The sequence below is a fragment of the Nelumbo lutea genome, chromosome 4 (genome assembly GCF_056320005.1).
Source record: "Nelumbo lutea isolate HS-2025 chromosome 4, American lotus-T2T, whole genome shotgun sequence".
Classification (NCBI taxonomy): Eukaryota; Viridiplantae; Streptophyta; class Magnoliopsida; order Proteales; family Nelumbonaceae; genus Nelumbo; species Nelumbo lutea.
The window spans coordinates 8,205,299-8,232,926 of NC_142687.1; the positions used below are offsets into that span (position 1 = coordinate 8,205,299).

A 27,628-nucleotide genomic window follows, 5' to 3' on the forward strand; every position below is an offset into this window, starting at 1 on the left:
CCCTTTGTACTATGAAGTTGTGATAAAAAATAAATAAATAAAAGGTTGTCCTCCAATTAAAAAGTTAAGTAGATCATTATTAACAATATCACAAGTTGTCTATGTTTTAATACATGAAAGTCTAAGAAATATTTCCTGTTCGCATTTTCTTTAAACTAATGTTTCTTATAAATCACATTATGAAGTAATTTGTCCATTTTGTATGTGCTGATAACTAGGTCATATATTGTTTAGGTCTTTCATTTGTTTTCAGTCTTTAATGTTTACATATTGGCATAGGTTGGAATATCTGTACCTTTGATATATTCCAGTCCAGTGCGGGCTCCATACTGACATATACATTTAAATATGTTGTCCTTTGAAGAGCAAAAGCAAAGGAGCTGATGAAAATTTTCAATGATCCAAATTGTCCTCAGTCAATCAGTGTTGCCATGTTTGCCAAGAAGGTATTATTTTTTTGTCTTGTCAGGAAACGTGATTTTCCCTTTTATGTATGTGGAAGATGTAGTACATGGTGATGTACTGTAGTAGGGTCACTGTGGTAATTGTACTGATTCTTATATTGAATGAAAGGAGTAGGCAGTTGACTAACCTCTTCCCATCTTACTTTTAATTAAGCTCTCTTCTTTCTTCTCTTCCTTTCTATATTTCCACTCATATTAAACATCTTTCATGTCTAAACTTAAGTCTTGCTTGGCATTAGGGCACTTTCATCATTGCTACAACTTCTTACTATTGCCATCATAGTGCCTTGATGACATAGCATTGTATGAGTGTGAACCCGTGAACAGAAATGACTCCAGGTCCTGATAAAAGAAGTTTTTTCGGTGGGCAGACATTTTTTGATGTTTTTTTTAAATGATAGAACAAAAGACATAGAGGGTGGACATGTTGGGTATGTGTGCCTGATATCACACAGTCGAGATGATAGTATTTAAGCTCTTGGGCCTCCCTTTCAATCTCTGGGTGGTAAGAGTGTTCGAGAGTATCGTGAATGCAATCGGAGGGTTTCTGATTGATGTTGATATTCAGGATCTTCGTGCTGCAAGAATTAGAATCTTGGATGGTCTTTGGCACAAGGTTTGGATTGCGAAAGAAACTGAATCATCGCTTTGGAGGAGCAACAAGGAGCCTGAGGAAGTGGGGGGAGCTCGAGAATAGGGGAGCAGAACCGACGCGGAACGTTGGAAGTCTGCGAATGAGTCTCGTCTGCTCCAAAACAGTTATGGGGAAGATGGAGAGGTGGTGTTGCGAGTAGATGGGTGGGGCGGGTTTCATTCATCGGGTTGTCGATTCGGGTTAGTTGGCCCAAAAAGAGAAAATCTAAGACCAATTAATGTAATCAAAGAGCCTCCTTTGCATGCGACCCCTAAGAAGTCGAGTTTAATGGACGATAATTCTGGTCCATTTTCTTCTCCTTCGAAGATTGACAGTGTCTCTCGTCTAAGCCACAGCAAATCAGAAAAGAGATTCTCTCAGGGCTAGCAGGTCAAGGGAGGAAGAATTATGAGGAAGGATAAACCCATGGTTTTGAGGGCAAAAAAGGTAAGAACTTCTAAACATAATGGCCATGGCATGAGGAAGGAGTCTTGGGAGTGGGTGGTTGTGAAGTTCATGAGTTTGGAAGATATGAATCTGTCTAATGGTTAGAAGGTTGAAGCATGTTTGGAGAAGATATTTCCCCAAGCTTTACCATGGGATACTGAAGGAGGTGGTTCACAAGAAAGAGCTACAGTTGAGGACTTAACTGTTCACGACAAGAAAGATTTTGGCAGGATATGAGATGGGGTTGAACCCGGTGACGGAAGAAAATTTTGGTAAGAAAATTTTAGAGGGGATATGCGTTTAATCGCCTCAGAGAATAAGACCATCTCCTTTGATTTTAGTAGGAGGGTTCTGAACCAGGACGTGGTTAGTGAGTCAAGGGACGCCATTACTAAGGAGTCTACAGAGACAGGTTCGACAACTTCAGTCTTTGTAGGAAAGTTGGGGGTGGACTTAGGAAGGAGAAGAAGTGAAGGCGTGGTGAAGCTGTCTAATTCCGAGAATCCCATTGTAGGGGAGCCAAGAAGATTAAGAGGATCCAATAATGGGCAGCTTGTTCATGTTACTAAGGTATTTCATTGCCTCAAGGAAGGATTGGTCAGGGACGGTCCTTGTTGTAGATTCAAGAGAATCTATAGGAGGAAAGGAACTAAATCAAAATCTAGAGTTTCGAATTGTTTGAAAGAGAGAGGAAATGCAAACTGTTTAGAGGCTGAATCAGACAGGATGGCTCAGAGCAGAATCTCAAATTTCCAAACTGACAAAGCATTGGCAGGGGAGAAGGAAGATATGAATATAATAAAGTCATCTGGAAGGAATTTGGAGGAGGAGAAAGATGATGGGAATTGCTGATTTAGGGGGGAAGATTGCAAGAAATGGAACACCAAAAAATTCTTTGGAATCGAAGTCCAGGATAAGTTTAGAGAGGAAAGAAGTGAAGGGGGGGGGGGGAGATAGAAGGGAATAAAGATGAAGGAGCCCTCAAGGCAATTAGTTCTGAGAAAGGAAAAGTGGGCATTGATTAACTAGTAGACAGACAGATATCAGTGGGGAAATCTCTTGGTCTTTTCTTCCTAGGGGGAGAAGCATTGGTGAGAAAGGCAATTGAACAGCGTAATCAGACTAGCATAAGAACTCCTAGGTCGGCTCTGATACCAAGTAGTCGATCTAGACTACAATCAGTCTTGAATTTAAAAGAAAAAAGGATGAAAAATTGAAGAGAAGAAGAAGAGGAGAGAGGAAGAGAAGAAATACACAAAGAGAGTTTCAGAAAAAGAGAGGGAAGGTAATGATTTCTGCCGACCCACTCGTAGTATTTATATAACTGTAAAAGGGCTAAATTGCCCTTATTGCTTACATGGCAAATACACGAAGAGAGTTTCAGAAAAAGAGAGGGAAAGTAATGATTTCTGCCGACCCACTCTAAGTATTTATATAACTGTAAAAGGGCTGAAATGCCCTTATTCCTTACATGGCAAATATAATAAGAAATAACTAATAATAAAGCTGAAATAACTACCAACTAACACTGTCATATCTTACAGAAATATTGCTGCCATATGAACACTGGGGGGTCGATCTAGTCTACAATCAGTCTTGAATTTAAAAGAAAAAAGGATGAAATTTTGAAGAGAAGAAGAAGAGGAGAGAGGAAGAGAAGAAGTACACGAAGTGAGTTTCACAAAAAGAGAGGGAAGGTAATGATTTCTGTCAACCCACTCTTAGTATTTATATAACTGTAAAAGGGCTGAATTGCCCTTATTGCTTACATGGCAAATAGAATAAGAAATAACTAATAATAAAGCTGAAATAACTACCAACTAACACCGTCATATCTAACAGAAATATTGCTGCCATACGAACACTATGGTTACTGCATCAGTGTTCTCTACAACTTTGAACAAAACAGAATGCAGGAAAATAACAAGCGGAAAGCAGTTGGGGAGGGGGTGAGAATTGGGAGGAAGAGGGAGGGGAGGCTCTAGACATTGTTGATGAAGAGTGAGGGGAATGTTGGAAATGTCACAGGTGAAGGGAGAAGACTGGTGTTCCTTTGGCAGCCTTGAAATGGTGCTCAGGTTCAGTTCAGTTCTCTCAATAGAATGTTTCCAGATTTGGGTTTTTGCTTCTTCTTGTATTCTGTTTTGAGGTGGTTGGGGTGGTAGTTATTTAGGGGATTATTGTATTGGGCTTTGGGTGCCTAGCCTCTCCTTAGTTTGGATGGTGGTGCTGTCTTAGCACCCCTTCAGGTTGTATTTGTTTTTCATTATTAATATATTTTTTTAGTTTTTTTTTTCAAAAATTGATTATTATATAGGTTTTTATATATTTTTTATTAAAAAGGAATGGGTTCCAAAAGACATGATACGATACGCCCAATACAGGGTGTTGTATTGAAATTTTGATCCTTGGCTTATATTTATTATTACACATTGTGGTATACTGTTGGGGCACTATTGTAATTGTACTTATTCTTGTTATATTTGAATAAAAGAAGAAATAGGCAGTTTGCATACCTTTTTCAGTTTTGGTCTCAAATAACTTCTTTCTTCTCTTCCATATTTCCTCTCATACTAACTTCTTTCAAAGCAAAGCCTATATATATATATATATATATATATATATATGTATATGTATATGTATATATGTATGTGTTTTAGATGCTTATTTGTCTCTAGATGCAACTCTTTTAAGAGATTCTATATGTCAACAAACTTTCTTCTTACTTTCCGTAAAATTTTCACCAATAGACATTTAATTTTTAGGGTGCATTTGAGTTGAAATCTCACTCGTGTTTCTTTTCTTCACCTGTTAATGGTTAGAAGGCATCATTATTCAGTAATTTTGAGTGCTATTTGTTCGATTCTACTTGAAGATTTCCCTATTACAGGAGATGCAGATGATACATGTATGTGTATGTAGGTTGTGACTATTCCCCATTCTGATATGCAGGTTGTTTCCCAGTGTGAAAATCCAAGTGCAGATTTTGGTAGTACTTCTTTCGCTTGTGCACATGTCATTGTTCTTGTTACTTCACAGGTTTGGTCTTTCTTTCTTTTTCTAATGTTTACATGTTCTTGTTTTTCAGTTTATTAAGAAATCATTGTAATGAAAACAAAGTGAAACCTCATGGTTTTGCACTTATAAGAGCTCTCACAGGGTAGGGATTTGAGGGGACGAAGTCACGAAGGCATCCAATTTATTGGGTTGACCTGGAGGTCTGGCTCTAAGCCAACTATAAATCAATGTTGTTGATGAGGCGTGATGATGACTTGTCATTTTGGCCTCCCTAGTCATTGTGATGACTAGTTGGCACCATAGAAAAAGATTTGTTCAGAGTCTAAAATATTGATGCAATCTCAAATAATAGTTAGGTGTGCTTCTTCTCATCTCAGTATAAGCAAATTAACAGCTTTAGAGCCCAAATATGTGATCAATCTTGTTATATATTATAATATAAGAAAAGCCAATTAATGTAGGTGGCTTGAGTTTTTATTGGTTTAAGTTTCTTTTACGGGAAATTGCGAATATTATCTAGTGCATTGTACTGGTAGCCTTGGCAATCTGAAGTTATGTATGATGTCCATGGCAGCTCAGAAATATCTAAAGAGAAGTGTGACAACTAGCAAGTGAGCCGAGAGCCCAATTTAGATTTGTTCACAGATCTGCAAACAGCCTGGAGATGCCATTAGCCAAGCAAGGGGTCACAAGAGAGATCATTTTGAGGGAGGCTTTTAGAGAACCAATATCATTGAATGTTTTTGAAAAGGAATATAGATTAAAAAGTTAAAACATCAATGTTCTCTAAGGGATATCGGGCACTTTTCGGAAAAGAAAGAAGCCCCAATTTAGATATGTAGACCCTAATCATGGACATGTATGAGGATGCACCAACCAATGTTAGAACACCTATGGGAGAGATATCAGACCTTCCAGTTAAGGGACTTAACCAAGACTAAACAGTTGGCTAGTTAGCCTTTATTTTTTTGCACTAGCCTTTATTTTTAAACAAATACTTTAGATATAAAAGTATTTAAAATAAGTTGGAACAAAGTGGAATATATTCAATGTGAACTTAATGACAATAGGAGTGGAAATTAGGGTACACTTAGGATTGGAGACTATGTGACCTTTCTCGTTACCTTGGTTTAATAATCCATAACAAGGGAGAGATGGGGGGTGGACAAAATGGAGAGGGGTGCATCTAGAGTCTTATTTAATTAGAGAATACCACCTTGGTGAAAAGGAAAATTTTATAAAACTGTTATAAGACCGCAATATTGCACAGAGCAAAGTATTGAGCAATCAAAAAGCAACATTCCCAAAAAGTGTGGCAAAAATGTGAATATTGACATGGATGGGTGACAAAACTAGTAAGGATAGAATCAGAAAGGAACTTATTCAACATAGGAGTAACTCCAATAGGTGATCATGGAAAGTATATTGTGATGATTTTGGGCACAAGTTAAAGGGGTTAGATGAGTCAGGGGAAGACCAAAAAGGACATGGGTTGAAGGGTCATTAGTTTAATAATTGATATGTCATATACATCTTCTTTATCTAAGGAGATCATATAGGTAATGTTCTCGATGGAAAGATTTAAAGCCCTAGGGCTGGATGGTTTCTCCATGGCTTTTTATCAAGAGTGTTGGGAGTTCTTGAAAGATGATATATTGGAAGTTTTCAATGAGTTATTTCGTGAATGGGAAATATCTCTAGGGGCAAACTCAACGTTCATAGAATTAATTCCCAAGAAGAAGGTAGCCAAAGAACCTAAAGAGTTCAGACCCATAAGCCTAGTGAGAAGTCTATAAGATAATAGAAAAGGTCCTAGATGGATGACTTAAAAAGAGTTTGCCTCTAGTGATCTCACAATTTCAAGGAGCTTTCGTTGAAGGGAGACAAATAATTGACCAAATTTTGGTAGCAAATGAGTGTGTAGCGGAGAAGAGACAGAGAAGATGAAAATGCTTGGTTTGCAAATTGGATTTGGAAAGGGCTTATGATTTAGTGAACTGGTCATTTTTCCTTTAAATCTTAGAGTGGATCAGGTTAGGAGACATGTGGAGAATGTGGATTAAAGGATGCTTAAGTTCAATACACTATTCAATCTTAATAAATGGGGTGGCCAAAGATTTTTTTCCAGCCAAAAGAGGTTTCAGATAGTGAGATCCTTTATCCCCTTTCCTATTCACTTTAGTAGTTTGTAGATGGTTGTGAAGGCCGATCGGGAAAGATTACTTAGAGGATGGAAGGTAGGCAGGAATGAGGTGACAATGTCCCACTTGTAGTTTGTAGATGATATAATCTTGTTCTGTGAAGGAGGCAATCAAAATGACATGATGAATTTAAAGGAACTTATGATTACCTTTGAGTTGGTTTCAAATCTGAGGGTGAACTTGGGAAAGAGCTGTATAGCAGGGGTTAATTTGGAAGAGGAAGAAATAAGAATGTGGGTAGAGACTCTAGGGCGTGAGGTAAAGAATTGGCCCATGGATTATCTTGGGCTTCCATTAAGGGGGAACCCATGACTAGAGGATTTTTGGAAATCAGTAGTAGAGAAATTCACTAAAAGGCTGGCACTATGGAAAAGGACTTGCATTTTGTTGGAAGGGAGGATAACTTTGATCAGGGAAACCTTAGCTAACCTGCCCATCTACTACCTTTCCACCTTTAGAATTCCACTTGGAGTGGCAGATCAATTAAAGAAAATCATTAGGGACTTCCTTTGGGATCCAGGGGACGAGAAGAAATGGAAGCAAGTTAGCAAGACATAGGAGCAAAGAGAATTGGGAATAGGGAACCTAATTTGTAGAAATACAGCACTCTTAGGGAAATGGCTATGGAAGTTTCCTTTAGAAAGCGATAGTCTTTGGCATAAGGTAATTGAAAGTCCTATGGCTGGCTGAAATCCCTCTTCAATTTGCTTTTTCCAAGTTTCTTCTCATTATCTAATTACAAACAACAGCCTGTATCGAGGTTTGCTACTTTCTCTTTTTCAGGGACAAGTTGGGATTTTGGCTTTAGAAGAGGTCTAAGGGATAATGAATGTGAAGCACTTGTTCAACTGTTGATCATACTTCAGCTAATCTTTCTGAATCAACCAGTAGAGGACACTAGAGTTTGGTCTGGTACACCCAATGCGGTTTTTACTTGTGCTTCTTTCCTTAATTCCCTATTGTGACCAAATAATGTGGGTGAGAATTTCCCTACGAAAGAGATTTGGAGTAAGCCTGACCCACTACTAATATGCTTCAAAAGAGAAGGCCAAACAAATGCTAATCACCTCACACGTGCTTCCTTTGCCTTGCAACTTGCAAGTGGTGAATCCCTATCTAATTTATTCCTTTCTTGCCCTTCTGTGTTTTGCATTTGGGACCTCTGTTGTTCTCTTTTTGGTTGCAGGTGGTCTCCTTCATAGGATGTAAGTAAGCCTTTTCAGCCCAAGCTTCCTAAGGCAACTGAAGAAGAGAGGAAGAATTATGTGGAAAGCAACTAGGACCACAGCAGTATGGACTATTCTGGAGGAAAGGCTTGAATAAAAATAAATCAGAAACTGATTGTTTTCTGATACAAATTAGTAGAAAAAGAAAAGAAAGGATGGTCACGGGCAGAAAAAAAGAGAGAAAGAAAGGGTGTGGCAGAATCAAAACTAACCGCCCCACTGAATCTTATTTATATTTATAACTTTACAAGGAGTATAGTTACTCTAATACCCTTACTTAAAACAAAAAGAAAACAAACATGGCCCAACCAACGCAACTACCATAACTGAAATATAAAGAAATAAACATTAAAAATAAAGTGTGGGGCTGGGACCATACACACACTACTAGTCTATCAGCTATCTCTACTCTCCCCCTCAAGTTGGGAGTAAATATTCGTCATTCCCAATTTGCGTAAATCTGTCTCCAACTTGATTTTTGTGACTGCTTGAGATTCCACTCGCTCTCGGATAAAATGTCTGTCCACCTCGATATGTTTAGTCCTGTCATGTTGTATTGGGTTGTGGGCAATGTTAGTTGTTGCTTGATTATCACAATACAACATCAGAGGTTTCTCATAGTCAATTCCCAGTTCATCAAGCAAAGATTTCAGCCATAACACTTGTGCAACACCATTGGCCATGGACCTGTATTCAGCTTCAACACTGGAGCGAGCAACACATTTTGTTTCTTGCTTCTCCAGGAAACAAGGTTTCCCCCTACAAATACACAGTACCCAGAGGTGGATCTTCCGTCATCAATGCATCTAGCCCAATCAGCATCTGTATATACCTCTATCTTCATGTGACCACTATTCTTGAAGAGTATGCCTTTCCCTGGGCATCTTTTCAAGTAAGCAAGTATCCTTTTCACCACAAGAAGGTGAGTGGTCCTAGGAGAATGCATGTACTAACTAACAACACTGACAACATATGAAACATCTGGTCATGTTAGGCAAAGATAAAGAAGTTTCCCAACCAACCTTTGATACATAGCACTTGTTTTATGGTTTAACTCAATGGGTGTGTCAGTGGGCTTTACTCCTAACTTTCCAGTTTCTTCCAATAAGTAAAGGACATACTTTCTTTGAGAGATAAAAATGCCATGCTTAGATTGAGCTACCTCAATTCCCAAGAAATAGTGCAATTCTCCCAAGTCCTTCACTTCAAATTCTTTGTGAAGATGTTGCTTAAGGGAGTCAACCTCACTAATATCACTTCCCGTCACCACAATGTCGTCCACATACACATCAAGTAAGGTCAAGGAGGAGTCTGTCTTCTTAAAGAAGAGAGTGTAATCTGATTGAGCCTACATGTAACCAAATTTTTCCAAAGCCAATCTAAACCTATCAAACCAAGCTCTTGGAGATTGTTTCAACCCATATAAAGCCTTCTTTAGCCGGCAAACTTTCTTTCCTACTTCTGTACTATAAAAACTCGGGGGTAACTCTATGTACACCTCCTATAAGTCTCTATTGAGAAATGCATTCTTGACGTCCATCTGAAACAATGGCTATGAGAAGTTTGCGGCAATAGATAGTAGGACTTTGGTCATGTTCATCTTGGAAACTAGTGCAAAGGTTTCCATATAGTCTATGCCATAAGTTTGTGTGAATCCATTTGCAACCAATTTGGCCTTTATCTCTCTATAGAACCATCAACATTATATTTCACTGTAAACACCCATCTGCATTCAACAGGTTTCTTCATCTCAGGCTGGTCAACTAGTTCCCATGTATTGTTCTTAACAAGAGCATCCATCTCTACTTTCATCGCTTCTTTCCACTTAGGTATCAAAAGAGCTTCTTGCATTGTTCTAGGTATAGGAATAGTAGCAATAGATGCCTAGAAGGATCTATAGGATTCTGAGAGACAATCATAAGAAATAAACTGGGAGATACAATGAGCAGTAGATGAAGTACAACGGCACTTCCCTTTACGAATTGCAATTGGAAGATCAAGGTCATCTGAAGGGGGAGGTTGAGGCTCAACAGTGTTAGGCAAAATGTGTGCAATAGTGGGCTCAACAATGGCAGTAGTGCCTGGATCTGAAGTTGTAGAAGGTGTTGGGATTGACATGGACTGTTGAGTACCACTTTTTGTGATACATTCTCAACTCCCTGCACTTATGACAACCCTCTTCACGGCACTCCCCCTTGGTAACTTGGATAGGTAATGGAACTTTTGGGCTGAAGTCCTTCCTCACGACACTCCCCCTAAGGAGAAGCCTTGTGATAGTAGGGCATATCCTCAAAAAACTGTGACATCCATGGACACAAAATGCCTCCCTGAATCAAGCTCATAACATCAATACCCCTTTTGATTTTGTGCATACCTAAGGGAAATGCATTTAGCAACCTTGGGATCAAATTTGGAGTGGTGAGGTCCAAGGATTTGAACAAAACAAGTACACCCGAAAGTTTTAATGGGAATAGTGAACAAATCCTTGTCTGGATACAAAAGGTTGAATGGTGTTTTCATGTCTATAACCCGTGAAGGAATTCGGTTAATAAGGTAAACAACAGTACGGGTTGCATCCATCCAAAGGCGTATGGGAACATTAGAGTTGAGCATGATGCTTTTGGCTACCTCCAAGATATCTCTATTTTTTTCTCTTAGCAACCCCATTCTGCTGAGGTGGACGGGGACAAGTGCTCTGATGAATAACTCCATGATCTAGGAGATATGATGACAAGGGTTTTACAAAGTACTCCTCGGCATTATCAGATCTGAGAGTTTTGATCTTTGATTTCAAATTGGGTCAATACCATCTAATGGAAAGCCTGGGTTAGAGAAGGGACCTCATCTCGAGAGTGCATAAGGTAAACCCACGAGAAACAGGTATAATCATCAACAAATAAAAAGAAGTATCTATACCCCCCATGGCAGGAATATGATATGGCCCCCAAACATCTGTATGCACAAATTCCCAAGGAAGGTTGCTTCTTTTATTGATCAAAGAATAAGTTGATCTACAATGTTTTGCAAGTTCACAACTTTCACACCTCAAGCTAGACACTTGGACTAACTCAAACAAATTTGAAATAGACTCTTTAAAGACCCAAAAGACAAATGATTTGATCTGTTATGCTAAAGCATAATCTGACCCAAAGGCTGAGAAACAAACAATCTCCCAATTTCGCTCTCCTTTCCCTGGGGATGCTCAAGCAGGTAAACTCCATTCGCCTCACGGCCAATCCCAATCACCTTCCTCGTTTCCAAATCCTAAAAACACAACGATCAGGGAAAAAGCTCACTAAACAGTTTTGGTTCTTAGTAATACTACTAACTAAGAGATTTATCAAAAAAAACACTACTAACTAAGAGCAAGTTAGCACTAAGCTTAGGGACATGCAAAACTGAGGACAGGAAGATGGCATTAAACAGTCTGATGTCTCCCTTGCCAGAAATAGGTACAAGGGAGCGATCAACAATAAATACTTTGTCTTTGCCAAAGGATAAACAATAGGTGGTAAACAAGGTGGATAAACTGGTCATATGGTTAGAAGCACCTGAATTTATTACCCAGAAGGGTCTAGTGTTACCTGGGCTGAAGTGTGATATGTTGTAGTTCTTGTACCTTAGGAAGCAAAGGCTAAAGTAGGATTAGCAGAAGTAGTAGCTGAAGTTTGAGATGATGACCTAGAAATACTAGCTTCATTCTCTAATTGTGTCAAGGCAGCCCAGACAGCGGCTAAGGCATCTAGGGATGTGGTTCTTGTATTGGAAGACGATGCACTGTCAGTTGTGACCCCCCACACACTAATAGTCTATCAGCTATCTCTACAGAAATGAATGGGAGGATTTTCAATGAGAACAGTAGATCAAAAGAGGAACTGTTCGAGGCCATCAAAATCAGAACTGTGCATTGGGTAAAGACACTTGATCTATTCAAAGAATTCTCAGTAAATGATGTCCTAAGGGCATGGACTCTAGTGGCATCCTCAATTTCTCATCCAAAGAAAAGGAAAAGGTATTTGTGGAGTGGTTATCCCCAGTGGCTAATAAAATAAAACAAAATTTTGATGGAAGTTCCATGGGAAGCACGGGAATGGCTGGTATTGGAGGAATATTTAGGGATTGCACAGGAAGTGTTGGGTATCTTCTCAGGACCTCTGGGGCTAGGAGATTCACTAATGGCATTACTACAATGGTTAAGAATTGCTAAACAATCAAAATTTCAGCCTTTGAAGTAGAGGAATAGAGAGCATCACACAGAAGCTGAACATAACCTTCAAGTGGGTCAGAAGGACAGCAAATGGACCGACACTCTTGCAAAACAAGGGGTATATAGGCAAAAGCTGTTTTGGGCACCATTATAAATCTTATTCCTGAAATGGGATTGAAATGAATCCTTATGGATGGATACACCATGAATTTGTAATATCCAGATTATCATTTTAATATAATCCAATTTTCTTGCTGATAAAATAAAACATACATCTTACTTATCAAAAGAAAAATATACATCTTCTTTATCATCCATGAATAAAATAAGTTACTGATAAAAAAAATGGTAGCCTTGGTAGTCAAGGATGAGGGACCTAATCATGACTGCTAGCATTTATGTCAACCAATGAGTAGTGCAGGCCTGGAGAACAGAGAAAAAGAAAGAAAGGGAGCTTTCTGTGATTTGACGTTCTTGGTGAACTCTGAACTGTGGTTTTCTCTGTGGGGCCCATGTTTCTCCTATGAAGTCCGCTAATACAATCAATATCTTGAGTATGCACAAACATGGAGGTCAGTGGTATAGGGATCAACATAGGCTTAGTGGTTCAAAAGAAATTTAGTTTATATGTTTTTACAGGAATGGGACTTGTGTAATTTCTGCAAGATTTGAATATTAAAGTTGATTTTTGGTTTTGATGTTTATGTCTAATTTCTGTATTTTGATCCCTTAGCTGGTTTTAAAGAGTCTTATGAAGGTCTTATGTTTAGTTGTCAAGTGGATCCTACAATGGTGTCTTGGTCCTTAAGTAATAAAATCAACCTATATTTTAAGCTTCTATTTTTCTAGTAATCCTCTTTAGTCAATAATATTGACTGGCAGACGATTGATCAAAAAAATGGCTGGCAGACCTTAGTGTCTTATAAGGTCTTTATATTGAATGGAACAAATGGGGAAAAATGTTTAGTTTTGGTGTTACCTTTGTGTAAGTGTTCTCTCTTGTTTTCCCTACACCTTCCTTATTCTCCCTCTATCTTCTACTAATACACTCTCTCTTTCCTATTTTCTTCTTGTAACCTTCTTATCTATCTGCAGTCATCTATCAAATATTATTTGTAGAATCCCCCCTCCCCCCAAGCTGCAATCATTAGGGAGCTCATTAGGGAGCTGAGTGGACAGAATCCACTCAGGCAGTCTCCTAATCTGACAGTTCAGATAAATTCGAAGTTCATTATTCCAAGCATAAACAATACCTGTTAAAATAAGTTAAACAGAATATTTGTTTCCAAGATCTGGGCCATTTGCTCCCAACTACTCTGCTATAAAACATGGATTATATAGCCTGAGTAATCCCCTTTCTGAATGAGTTTATTTAACCACTATTTTGGAACATCCAGTTAAAATGATGAAATGTATTTACTTACTTCAGTATGAATAATATCCTAGGATGGCAGCAGGTAGCCAATTCTTCACCCACTTGAAGAGTGATCCTAATGCAATAGGCTCCACCTAAGATCAGCTGCATCAAGCTGAATTTTGATTGATCTTGTATTGAGAACCCAAGTCCCTCTAGAATAGGTTGGATTATTCATAAATAAATGCAACACAATACCGTAGTTTTCAAGGTGTTGAGGCAAGGCTAGGCGATAGGGGTAGCTACAAGGCACAAGCATGCACTCAGGGTAATTTCATCTTTCATTTTTTGAAAGAATGTCTATGTTTAATTGGAGGGTTGCAAAAAAGTGTTGTGACCATATGGACTAATCCAACCCAAATAACTTAGGCATGCACTCATAAAGTGATTTGGTTTTAAATTTGATTATTAGTATGTTCACGACTTATTGGAGGGTGACAAGAAAGTGTGTTAACCACATGAACTCATCGGAAATTCAGAATAAAATCACCCAGGCATGCACTCATTGGGTGTTTTTGTTTTTCTTTTGATTGATAGCATTTTAGTGTTTTATTGGAAGACCACAAGAAAGAAATGTGACCATGTCAACACATCACAACATTTGTTAGGTTACCTTGGCATTTCTTGCTTGTCATAGTAAGGTAGTAGACCTTATAGGTAGTCTATAAGATCTACTACCTTTTCAATCACAAACCAGAAAAAGACATGCACTCATGGGTGATTTGTTTTTTCATTTGATTGTTAGTATGTCTATTTTTCATGTGTTATTGGGTTGAGTGGGGATCTAGTTGGGTTAGGTTTGTAGGTTTGGTGCAACTCATGAACAGCCCTAATTGATATCATGTTTGTGTTTTATTGGAGGGTTGATGGTTTTGTTATTTGTAGGATTTCCTTCTCATTGCTCCTTTGTTCAATTTTTACGTATATCAATTTTATTTATATAGTATTTTTGTAAATAATTTGTTTAGTTATTTCAGTTTTTGTAAACAATTTGTGGTTATTTCAGTTCTTTTATGCAACAATTGTTTGTGAATTAGGTCCCACTTGCGATGGATCTTATTCTTGCTGAGTTCCACAAGGCTTGCATCTACACTGTTCCAAAGTACATGGAGTACTCAGAGGTGTGTTTCCTTGCCTAATCAAGCATGTCATTTCCGGTTTGTGATTGAAAAGGTAAATCATCTTTTATGTGTGTGTATGTATGTGTATTTTTAATATGAAAGTATTGTCTGGTATACAAGTTGGCCAATTAGTAGGTCAAGTAGACAAGACTTTTCTGGATAATACCCTATGCTCATCTCAAATATTGATTTTCTTTCCCATTTTACAGTAACTATTATGATATGAATAAGCAGGAAGATTTCATTCATTTTATTTTCTCCATATAGGTATTAATTAAGACATTTCTGTCTTTTTTCTTTTGTATCTCAGTCAGCATTCAAAACAAAAGGAGCTTATTATAAAATGATTGGCTATCAAGAAGAAGATGGGAGACTTGAAAGCACTGACCGTTACGTGGAACGTGTAGAATCTTATTTGAAACTCTATGCTGCATTAGTTCAGGTGTAGAATCTTTTCTGGTGTCAGGATTTCAGCTTTCCATATCTTATATTTGAGTAATCTTTCCTTCCAAAAAAAAAAAAAAAAAGAGTAATCTAACCACCATCAATCTTTGGACGCATCTTTTTTCTTGCTGGTTGTTACTCTTGCAATTTGTCCATGTCTATTAACTCTATCTAACATATTGAAGAAATTAAAATTTGACAGACAGAAGCTGATGGGGTCCAGAATATGCATGGCCTCAAGGAGGGGTGGGCATGGCTTGCAAGGTTCCTGAATGCTCTCCCAGCCAACAGATACACAGCAACTGCACTAGAAGCTTTCCTGAAAGTATGCTTGTGTTAAAATCCATCTATTTTTACTAAATATATACCAGTAATCCTCTTCCCTTATGTCATCTAGTTCTTCCCTTTACTAGATGGCAGGTTTTGCTCTCTTTCGCAAATACAAATCTCAGTTTATGAAGATTTTGAACATTATCTCTCGCAATTTTGTGGATGCACTGGAAGCACAAAGAGATCCAAAGCTGAACCATGTCATAACATTGATCAAATCCTACTTGCGAAAAAAGACGTTTCTTCAGGAACCAGAAGGATGGAGACTGCAGACTTCTGTTTTGTCAGATTCCTGTGTTACCGATTCAGAGTCTGGCTTCTATCAACAGTACTATCATCAGCCAAATAGGTATTTATACCAATATTGACTGAATATAAACAGACGGTTGTATCTCACTTCAACTGCTAAAGTTCATCTCACAAACTTCAGTGGTTTATATTGTGTATTACCCTCTTTTGTCAATAGTTTATTAAAGAAATGATAGACGAAATGTAAATATTATTGGTATTACAACCATTCACATAACATTTGGAATTTTGCTTTCCGATCACAAATGGTCTTTCGCATCCTAAGATGCACCTTCCACCATTTCTGCAATCTAGTCATTACGCTTGATACAAGAACTATCAAGTTTTTTGTCTGATATCTGCTCGGATGAAGCTGTGAAAGAGTCCTTGAGAGCGAAATCTTCCATTGTTTCTCAGATTACCTCACTTGTCCGTAACAGCATTTCTTGGAATGTAGAGTATTCTTAATTTGAACGTTGTTTTCCTACTTTGGGTCAGAAGAATGTGAATCTGTGCACTGTCTTCTTGCCAGAATTGTCCTTTTAAGGGCTTGATTGGCTTTGACAGCTTTAAATCTTACATTTTTTGCCAAGAAAGAAGATTTGGTCCTCATTGGGATATGTAGAGGTTGAGACACGTGATATTTGCAACATATACGGGTTGAATATAAATACTAGTCACGGTCGATTAAACCATTTATTCCTCCACCGGTCCTTTTGGGATATGTAGAGGTTTCTAATGGTATGTTTGGTTGCCCAGAAAGGGATGGGATGGAAAGAATCTTTGAAGAATATTCGATTTTCTTATTGTTTGTTTTGAAAGAAAAATTGGGATGGGAAGAGAACTTGAGATGGGGTTTTTCAAAAACCAATTCGTGGGTCACACCAAAATGGTGAGACCCCACTGAGAGGAAAATAGAGGCCTTTGTGAGAAAGTTTTGTCAAGCCAACAACCCAGAGTGTCATCTTCTTCTTAGATGCCGTCCAGTGGTCATTTCACCATCACCATCTCCGATGATTTTTTTGAAAGTTAAGTTCAGATTTTGCAGCCTCTTGTGATTTCTGCCCATTTTTGTACCATATTTGTCTTATTTCATTGAATGAATACTCCAAATCTCATCTTCATCTACCACCATCCTTGGTCTTTCAGACTAGTTTCCCTTCACAGAAATATGGTAGATCTATTGTTAGAGGCGCCATTCTTCCATGTCAACATCCATTTTTGTTCATTTTAACACATGAGGTCTAGATCTGGCTTTGGGCATCTACCTCTTCCAGATTTGGCAGTTTTATTAGCACTAAATGTTAAAATGAACTTAGATCTGGCGGTTTTTTTGCATTTACCTCTTCTAGATCCGACGTCTACCTTTTCGTCTACCACCATCCCTGGTCTTCTATATCAGTTTCCATTCACAGAAAAATGGTAAATCTACTGTTAGAGGTATCATTCTTCCATGTTGATAGCCATTTCCGTTCATTTTAATGTCTGAGCTCCAAATCTGGCTTCTAGTGTCTACCTCTTCCTACAAAATTTTTTCATCAACCAAACGTTGGAAGCAAATTTTGTAGGATAATAGGTCTCAGCAAACAAACACAAGATACCAAAAATGAGAAAATAAAGTTTCCTTTCTCATCCCATCCTTTCCCATTCCATCCCTTCTCATCCCGCAATTTCTCAACAACCAAACAAACCATAATAGAATCGCTTGATTTGGAATGGATTTAGAAGTCCAGGGATTAATGGTTAGAGGCAAGATACTTCTGCAATAATGTGGGGTATCTTAGAGGAAATGAACAGACCTGGAATCATTTGGTAGGATTTCTCACTCGTTGCATAGACCCGGAATCAGTTGTATTTACTCTTCTATTATCCTTGAAGAAGGTTGTTTGGCTGGCTAGGTAGCCTGAATCTTTCTACTCTTTTGGACCCTTTAGCTTTTAGTATGTATTTTTCAGGCTTGAAGTGCAGTACTAGAATGGACAAGGGTCTAGGATTGGTTTTGAAAGAGCCATGAAAATTTTATACATAATTTTTTTCTCTATGAATGGCTAGTAATCGTGAATTGGGTTGGGCTGGATTGAACTAATATCTGGTCTGTTATTGATAGAAGATAAGAATATAGGTGTCAATGGACCAAATTTGGATTAGAATTAATCTAAATTAAAAATAAATTTAAACAGATTTGACAGTCTAGACATTGAATTGAACCGCTTCAAAATGATCCAAAATATTTATTGAATTGAATTCAACCTGGTCCATTTTTAATGGATTCACATTGGACTGGATACCAAATCCAGTTCAATTGACACCCCTTTACACGTTACATGTGTAATGCAAGCCTGTAAGGTGCCAACCAGTGGCTTGGTAAGGTCTCCTGCTGGTTGTAGCCGAGACTTGTGATTGAATACCGCCTGTACCTGGGTTGGCGGATGGGCTACCCCAGTTGTGTAGCCCTTTAAAAGAAATAAAAAATAAATAAATACACATGTAACAATATCTGACACAGGAGATTGTTTGCTGGACGCATAATAAATGCATCAGCTTAAGCAGGTCCTAGGTCCGGCCGCCGAAGTCTGGATTGGGCTGGTCCAAATCACGTGATGCTGGTTTTCTGACTTAAGTTGATCGTGGGCCAGATGACTATAACCCAATCCAATATGGGCCCAATCTTTAACTTTTTTGTTAAACTATTTATCCAAATTAATAATAAAAAATCTATGATGGAAAAGATATGGTATGAAAAGAGTTTTGACCAATCAAAACCCACTTATAAATTTTGGTAAATAACACCTAATTTATTACCACGTTTATAATTTCAATATATGTAAATCTGGTTATATCGTTTAAATTGTTGTTGAATAGTGAACAGTACAACCTTTATGCATTATCATGATATTCATTATTCATGTACACTTTTATATAAACTTTCCATGGTCTAAATAATGTTTTAATTATATTGTAATATTCAGACTGTCAATAAGAAGGAGAAGAAAAGCTGAAAACATCTTTTCTTTTCCTTTATCGTTACATATCTATGGAAGCCTTCAATTGCAGGTATGAGTTGCCATATATAGAGTACTGCTTCCCCAGCCATGAATGTTCTCTCCAGTTGAAATTCTTCTCACATAATCGAATTCAGAAGAGGGCTCATCATGGTCCACAATGAGAATTTTGTAGCCATTGGACATCTTGTGCTAGTAACGATTTTGAACCATTGACTCGCAGGATCACACTTGTCATCTCTGCTTACGCATTTGCATGGAGTAGTGATAATGGTATTGGTAGAGTCGACATCTAAGCACACGGTGCTACCATCGCTAAGGGTGGATGAAAGGTGCATCTTCGAGTCTGATATCATATCCCATTTCGAACTAGGATCGCTGCAGAAGATTCCAAGCTTGACTGGCTTGCCCAACTCATCAGCTTGTATGCAGAAGTATGTACCCTTCAACAATAAGTTTTTCGGTGGTGTATAACTCCAGGCTTCAGATTCAGTACATGGTCCAAGCTTTAATGGCTCAAATAGAGACTTCCTTAGGACACAAAGGCCAGTTGATGGATGAAAAATCACTTTGTATGGCCTCACATCTGAAAGACCTGGGCCTGCATTTTGCATCAAATTGGCGGTCTGTAAACATATTTTTCAAACTACACAAAGTAGAAAGGAATATTGATTATTTTATTGGGACGGATCATTTGGAGAGCAGATAATGTGGCTAGGTATGGGCCCAATTCTGAATGGATGATGTACATCCCCCTCTAACCCATTTGCATGTTCCATATACAGTTGCAATCCTAAGTCTACTTGAGTTTAATTTGGGCCTATATAATACGATCCATGAATGATGCATTTAAATCTTGTTAAGCGGCCCAAACCTATCTTTCTAGTTTCTACTTTCTATTTGGTGTGATTAGCAGTTGGTATTCAATAATCAAAATAGGATTGGATCTTCTAACTCTCACAAAGAATTGCAACTATATATGGAAGAAAGAAAAAAAAAAAGACGACAACAACAATAACATACCTTGGAAGGGAGATTGGAGTACGGAGATCCTCTCCATAAAGCTTGAGTTACGGGTCTTACACCAGTTCCAACTCAAAACACCATAAGTCTCATCCATCCCTATCTTCCCTTCTCTCAAGTAATAACTCCCTGCTAGTGTCCACAAGGCCCAATCAAAATCCAGTTCAGCCGCAACACCAAAGAAGCAATTCAAGAATCTATCGTCATTTATGTTAGTACCCCTCTGATCCACACCAAACTCACTGAGAAACAGTGGCCACCCTTGGTCCAACACAAAGCCCCCTTTTCTCATAAAGTTATCTACTACAGTTGCACAAACTTGGTTAGGGTTGCCTGACTCCCAAGCCTTCCCATCCGAGAACCCGTACCAGTGAAGCTCAAACACCAGTTTCCCGGTAAATGCTAGGTTAACTGGTTGATTAACCAGAAAAGTGAAATCTTTATCATAATTTAGCCCTGAGAATATAACGAGAACATTAGGGTTTGCTAAGTGCACTGCTTCAGCTCCCTTTTGCATATACCTAATAAGATGAAGATTAAAAGAGATTAAGCTTTTGAGTACAAAAAGATCTATGCAACACATACTCTGTAGTCTGTACCAATCTCACAAGTTGCACCCTTAATATCCCTTTTCATATTAAATACAGTATTCGGGGTATACCTGTACCAATCATTCACGCTCTGCCTGGTTCCTCTGAGCTCATTCCTTAAACTCATGCCGACAACATTGGCTGTGCCACGAAACATGGTGGCCATCCGGGTTAATCCATTAATCCAGAGGGATGGGTCAAAGTATTTGTCGCCAAAGAAGCCATTGCCATCAACGCTGCTGCAACACCAACCGGGTTTGCTAATATGGTTGTCTAATATCACCATCAAGTTGTTGTCCGCAAGGTTAGCCACTACGACCTGAGGTTGCAATAATTCAACATTTCAACTAAGGAGATGTTGTCTTATCTATTGACTTCATTGTTTTGGAACAAATAACAAATAACGAGCCTAAGCAGCTAAGCTTCTCAATATTTGAATTGCACTTTCAAATAATAAATTCAGGCCTGCAATTTCACCGTCCTTATTTTGGATTAAAGGACCGGACCAAGCAAATGCTGTGACGCCAGTTGATGAAGATTCCTTTCCAATGTAAATGTAATACCCCAACATGCAACATCAGTGGATTCTTATTGGATAGTTCAGGGTGGATTACAGTCTACAGACTTCAGGGTTACTAATTCATTATCTAGTGAGCAATTCAATAATTGGACAAGTTTCATAGCCAAACAATCCCCTGAACGAGGTAGACATTGACTGTTTCATAGTGGCTGCAATGGCTGAAATGATGAATGAGAATGACTCCTTGCTCTGTGTTATCAATGCGTCCTAGTCTGCAACACCCCTCTCTCTCTCTCTCTCATGGTGGGGTTGGTTCGTTAGGTGGTTTAGTAAGTAGCGACCAATGGCGCCTCTACACGCCCTTACTGCAGCGGAGACTTGGTCCACCCGCTCATAAAAAGGGCGGATGCACAATATATGGTCCCACATCCTCCTGACTTTGGTAGACATGGTAATTTTAAATTAATTCCTTTGAAAAACGAACGAAAGATTCGCTTTACCTGATAAGCTCGAATTAGTGGAAGGTCAATCAGAGACGGATTGTTGACTTCGATGCCGGCGATAGTTTCGATAAGGCCGAGGCTCTTGAATGACTGCCGGACGGTAATTGAGGCCAAGGAACTATTAGTTACCAAGAACAATGGCCAGGTGAGCCTAACACAGTTGAATCCCATCGATACAATCTGCTTGGAGATCACGTCCAACGGTTGCTTGCTCAGGCCCTCCGCCACCATGCTCTCGAGGTGTGATGCCCAATTCACACACGCCAGCTTCACCCGTTGCCCGGTTTCGTCGACGATCCACCGGGAATTGGTGTAGAGAGGCAGAGCTGTTACATTCTGTTGAGATATGGTATTAGGAGATATGATCAGAAAAGCTAGAACCAGAAGCGATAGGAAGAGTTTCTTCAACTTCATATTGAATTTGAACAATCCGATTCCCTGCTTCGGACAGACACACAAGAGTCGAGATGTACCCTCTTGCTTTTATATATGGGCAATCTCTTTGTTGCCGCAAGGGTATGATACCGGAAAAACTTTATACCCAATTGCGTTCGTTTTCCCCATCCATGCGCAAGGGATCAATGACTGTATGAGAAGAAAAGCAACAACAAACTTATGATTTAAATAAGATGGAAATGTCAAATCGATCAAATTGGCCTGATTCTATATATTTAAGTAATTATTAATTAGTCATTATGCTATATGTTAAATGTTGATATACAGGGATACAATACTTAATTTAGTTTTTGTATAAATTAAAAAAAAATATATATATATATATATATATATATATATTAACAAAAAAACAGTTTTGCATAAAAAAACTAATTGATTTAAATATATGTTTTGATTTTGCATAAAAACTAAAAAAAAAACTTAAATATAAATAGATATTTTAGTTTACAATATATATAAAAACCGATTAAACTGATATGCCGACCCAAACTGATCATTCATGTTTGGGTCAGTTTTGCTTCAAGGTCGGTCAGTTTTGGTTTAGTCAATAAGTAAACCAACTAGGTTGGGTTAATTGAAGAAAATGACTCAAACCGACCCAACCCAACCTATGAACACCCCTAATTTCATGTAACATCGAAAAAATAAAAAACTTATGATTTCGTGGTACTTGAGGCATCTAAAATGATCGTGTTGAATTCATGAGTGTGAGGATGGAATTTCTTGATCGGGCCCATTCCCATGGAACGGGATCTGCTCCTCACACATGGGTGCCTCATAGGCACATCCACCATGCATTGGAAATATTTCCCATGAATAATAACTTATAAGTACAGGAGATATTCCCAATGCATAGTGGGATGTACGTGTGAGACACTGTGTGAGAAGCAGATCCGGTCTTGATCCATCCTCTGGAGTAATTTCAGTGACTCCCGTCCACACGAAGAACCCACACCCAAGCTTGACTCCCTGATTCGTTCTTTTAAATGACCTTGGCCCGATGATCCGGTCCGGCAGTTCATCCAAATAAAAGGGATACAGTGATATGTATAATGGATAAACCGAAGAGAAAATCCCCCCTCTTATGAGCAGGTGAGGAGGGGTGGTCCTTGAAGGATGACCGTTCGATGGGCCAATACCGTCATCCCTTATTGCCACTTTTGTTCTATACATCAAAGTTTAGAATAAAATGTATGGTAACTGATTGACGAGATCACTTCTACGTTACGCATTAAGCCGCGGGACGACGGCAGGAGTAGAAGGCAAGCGACGCCTTTGCTTCACGATATGTCATGTTTTAATGTTGGGTGGTTTTCGAAAATGCCTTTGTGAGCAACCCGACCCAGAACCCACTGCTCCGGGGCCCGGTTACAGGATTTTTTTTTTTTTTTTTGCGAAAGTTAGGGGTGTTTCATAAAACTCATTCTTATTATTTCTGTTGCTTCTATGTTCCTTGAATTTGTTATGCAATCTTTTAAATTTTCAAATAATATTATAAATGGTTTCGAGAAATCTCAAAAAGATTTTGTTTGGTTGAATTCTAGAAGTCAGCACCCTGCTCATTTGATTAACTGGAATAGAGTTTGTACCCTCAAATCTTGTGGTGGATTGGGTCTTAAAAATCTCAAATGGATCAACAAGGTGCTCCCGGATAAGGTAGGTTGGAAGATCCTAATTTAAAGAGAACTTGTGGATAAAAGTGGCCACTTATAAATATTTAAATTCAAAAAACTTCTGGGATATTGATTCAAAGAAGGGTGTTTCTTAGGTTTGGAGAGGTATTCTTGTCTCTAGGGACCTCATTAAAAGAAGTCTAAATTAGAGAATTGGCGATGATAATTTGGTCAAGTTTTGAAAAGATACTTGAGTGGGTAACTCTCCGATTCTAGAAGATTTTAATCTGAAGTCAATTGCTGAACCGGAAATATCGGTTAGTAGAGTTATTGATCAAGATCGAAAAGTTTGGAAGGAAGATGTCATCAGATCTATGACCCCATGCATATTTGGCAGCATATTAGGACTATTTTAATCATTTGTTCCCATATGGTGGATAAGATGATTTGGAAATTTAATACAAATGGAAATTTCTCCGTTAAATCTGCTTATGTTGAGGAGTGCAGACAATGATGGTTCTGAAGTGACAAATAATGTCTCTCAATGTATTTGGAGGCTTAAGATCCCACAAAAAATCAAAGTGTTTCTTTTCTTCCTCCTTAATAATAAGTTGTCCACAAAAAAATAAATTGATTGCATGTGGCTTTAGTATTAGCCTAGAGTGTAATCATTGTGGGGAGGAGGAGAGTATTGATCACATCTTCATCATATGCTATCTCACTAAGTTACTTCTTGTCTACCTGTTCCTAATGCTAATAAAACTTCAATTATTTTTTGGTGGGCTAGAATTTCAAAGAATCAGTCTTGATTTAATGATAAATTTTTTAGATAAAAAATAGCATGCATTCTCTGGTTCATATGGAAAAATAGAAATGAAAAGTGTTCAATAATAAATCGGCTCCTGCCTAGAGTATAATTGATAAATCATTTGGCTACTGGTTTGAGCTAAGGATAACTCCTTTTCAGAATACCATTTTGGTGCCAAAGAATGGAAGTTCATTGGTCCCCCCCCCCCCCTTCAATTCTATTAAAATCAACTTTGATGCCACTTGTCAGTCAAATGGGCGGTGTGTGATAAGTTGTATTGTCAGAAATCACCAAGGATCTATTCTTGGCATAAAGGCCTACAGCATTTGCACTATTTTGATAAATCTTGCTGAAGCTTGGACAGCATGGGAAGCGATCAACATTGCGACTAACTACAAGGATTTCCAGATCATCATTGAAGGAGATTCAGAACTTGTGATCCACTGCCTTAGAGGAAAGGTGAAACCCCTATGGAGATTGGAAAGCATCATCAATGAGTGTATCAACTTTTATGGCAGGTCCAATTTGAACATCAACTTCAGACATGTGTATCATGAGACAAATCAAGTTGCAGATTGGCTGGCCCAAAGCGCTCTTACTGGTTATATTCCTTTTGATCTTAGATTTATTGTTGTTCTGATCTGTGGGAAAGAGTTACCCCCCTCCCCGGTCTAGTGTAGCTCCTCCTCTGATTGTATTCCTTGACTATGTACTACTTGGACCTGACCTTATGGTCCAAGCAGATGAGTGTCCTCTTGTGCTTTTAATTGGATAGAGTTCATACTTGGACCTGACCTTATGGCCCAAGCAGATGAGTGTCCTTTTGTGCTTTTAATTGGATAGAGTTCAGATTGATCTTAAGCCAAAGTTCACATCTGCACCCCACAACGTCCTACATCACATCCCTGTCGTGTATTGAGAACATTTCCCGATGATAATATCGGAAATAATGATGTTATCATTGAGAGATGTTCCCAATACATAGCAGGAATGTACTGTGGGACATTGTGGGGCACCCCCTTGTGGGGAGCATATCTATTGACTCTATGTCATCTTGCTGGTTCCTACACTTGCAAGTTGTCCATGTCTATTAACTCTAACATATGGAAGAAATTAAGTTGCATAATTTGACAGACAGAAGCTGATGGGGTCCAGAATATGCATGAATGGTGGCCTCAAGGAGGGGTGGGCATGGCTTGCAAGGTTCCTGAATGCGCTCCCAGCCAACATATACACAGCAGGCAGTTGCACTAGACACTTTCCTGAAAGTATGCTTGTCTTAAAACTCATTTATTTTTACTAAATATATACCAGTAATCCTCTCAATTCCCTTGTGTCATCTAGTTTTTCCCTTTACTAGATGGCAGGTTTTGCTCTCTTTTGCAAATGCAAATCTCAGTTTATGAAGATCTTAAACATTATCTCTCGCAATTTTGTGGATGCACTGGAAGCACAAAGAGATCCAAAGCTGAACACTGTCGTAACAAGTATCAAATCCTACTTTGGAAACAAAGGCCGGAGTTTCTTCAGGAACCAGAAGGATGGAGACTGCAGACTTCTATCAACAACAGTACTGTCATCAGCCAAATAAGTATTTATACCAATATTGACTGAATATAAACAGATTGTTTTGTATCTCACTTCAACTGCTAAAGTTCATCTCACAAACTTCACTGGTTTATATTTTGTGTATTACCTTCTTTTGTTAATTGTTTATTAAAGAAATGATAGAAGAAATGTAAATATTATTGGCATCACAATCATTTAGATAACATTTGGAATTTTCTCTCCGATGACAAATGGTGGTCTTCAATTGGCACATTCGTCAAATAAGTGAAAATGGTTATGGAAATTCCTGCTTGAAAGGGTGGGTGGAGCCTTGATTGGATGGCATCCTAAGATGCATTTTCCACCATTTCTGCAATCTTGTCATTACACTTGATGCTAGAACTGTCAAGTTTTAGTCTGATATCTGGTCGGATGAGGCTCTGAAAGAGTTCTTTATTTGGCCTTCCGTCATCTTTACGGTACCTTGAGAGCGAAAATTTCCATCATTTCTCAAATTATCTCAATCTCACTTGTCCCTAACAGCATTTCATGGAATATTGTAAAGTATTCTTAATTTGAACTTTGTTTTCCTACTTCGTCAGAAGAATCTGAACCTGTGCACTGTCTTCTTGCCAGAACCGTCCTGTGCCTGTGAGCTGTCCGCCCTAAAGGAGGGCCGTGCCATGCTGGTCCACGGGCCGCCACTGGCCGTATTGTACTCCCCAGTGGAAATTTTGGGGGTCGGCCCGGCACGGCTTATAGCCCAGGTCTAAGTGGGCCCATGTCATGCTGTGCCGGAATGCGGGTTTGGGCCGGGCCGGGCTGTAAGCCATGTCGTGGGCTTGGACCATGCCGCGCTGGGCTACAGGGTGGGTCTTGGGCCTAGGCCGAATAGGGCTGTATTGTTTTTTTATTATTTTATTATTTTTTGAAAATTCTGATTTCTTTTCTAAGTTAAATCGAAAAACTAAAATATTTAACTTTCTTATAAACTTTGGGAATTGAAAACGATTTAAAAAATTAAGAAATGAGAAATCTAAGTTACTTAATACATAAATGAAAAAAAAAATCTAACCAAATTGAAATAAGAATGATGGAATAATAAATTAGAAGAAAAATAGGAATTTTATTTCATTTAAATTTGAATAGTACAAATTAGTGAATTACAAATACAATGACTGGATCATTGCATACTTGGATGAATGAAATATAAAAATGGAATAAATTAATAAAATATAAAAAATACAATATAATTACAAATTGAAAATACAAATTTGCATTGTTAAAAAATTAAATATATATATATATATATATCAAATAAATTAAATAAAAATTAAAAATTTTACAATAATTTGAAAAAATGAAAATTTCTACAAATAGTCAAATTCATGAATCATCTCATTCATGACTTTCATCATCGATGATGTTTCGGGTGAAATGTCTGATGTTGCTTCATGCCCTCCCTTGTCTTATAATTTATCTTCTGCATCTAACTAATTTTTGAAGCAAAACATATATCCAATGTTGGGCCTCGAACCCCTACTCGAACATGACACGAACCTCCATGCCAAACCTGCCATGGTCCATTAACCGTCGTACCGTGCCGATAGCTGAAACCTCTCCCTCCACTGCGGATCAGAGGTTGAGACACGTGATATCTTTCAGCATTTACGGGTTGAATAAAAATACTAGTCACGGTCGATTAAACCACTTATTCCTCCACCGGTCCTTTTGGGATATGAAGACTTTCTAAAGGAATCTTTATTTAGAA

The 27,628-nt window shown here is 38.3% G+C and overlaps 2 protein-coding genes across 2 annotated transcripts in view; one reads left to right on the forward strand and one right to left on the reverse strand.

Moving 5' to 3' along the window:
• The window catches only part of GLE1 (nucleoporin GLE1-like protein), a 75,251-nt gene extending 59,190 nt beyond the window's left edge, over positions 1-16,061 (forward strand). Inside the window, exons 12-17 of the mRNA XM_088941053.1 lie at positions 365-446; positions 4,498-4,584; positions 14,649-14,732; positions 15,043-15,174; positions 15,379-15,501; positions 15,590-16,061. Coding sequence (XP_088797179.1) covers positions 365-446; positions 4,498-4,584; positions 14,649-14,732; positions 15,043-15,174; positions 15,379-15,501; positions 15,590-15,874 — 793 coding nt within the window. The 3' untranslated portion in view covers positions 15,875-16,061. The remainder of the gene's footprint in view (positions 1-364; positions 447-4,497; positions 4,585-14,648; positions 14,733-15,042; positions 15,175-15,378; positions 15,502-15,589) is intronic.
• Positions 16,062-18,648: 2,587 nt separating this feature from the next.
• Positions 18,649-22,023, reverse strand: LOC148853722 (glycosyl hydrolase 5 family protein-like). Its single transcript, XM_088941052.1, has 4 exons — positions 21,430-22,023; positions 20,481-20,728; positions 19,820-20,340; positions 18,649-19,397 (listed from the first exon to the last, which is right to left on the reverse strand). The coding sequence occupies exons 1-4, from the start codon at positions 21,844-21,846 to the stop codon at positions 18,916-18,918; spliced, it is 1,668 nt and encodes a 555-aa protein (XP_088797178.1). The 5' UTR covers positions 21,847-22,023; the 3' UTR covers positions 18,649-18,915.
• Between the last annotated feature and the right edge of the window lie 5,605 nt (positions 22,024-27,628).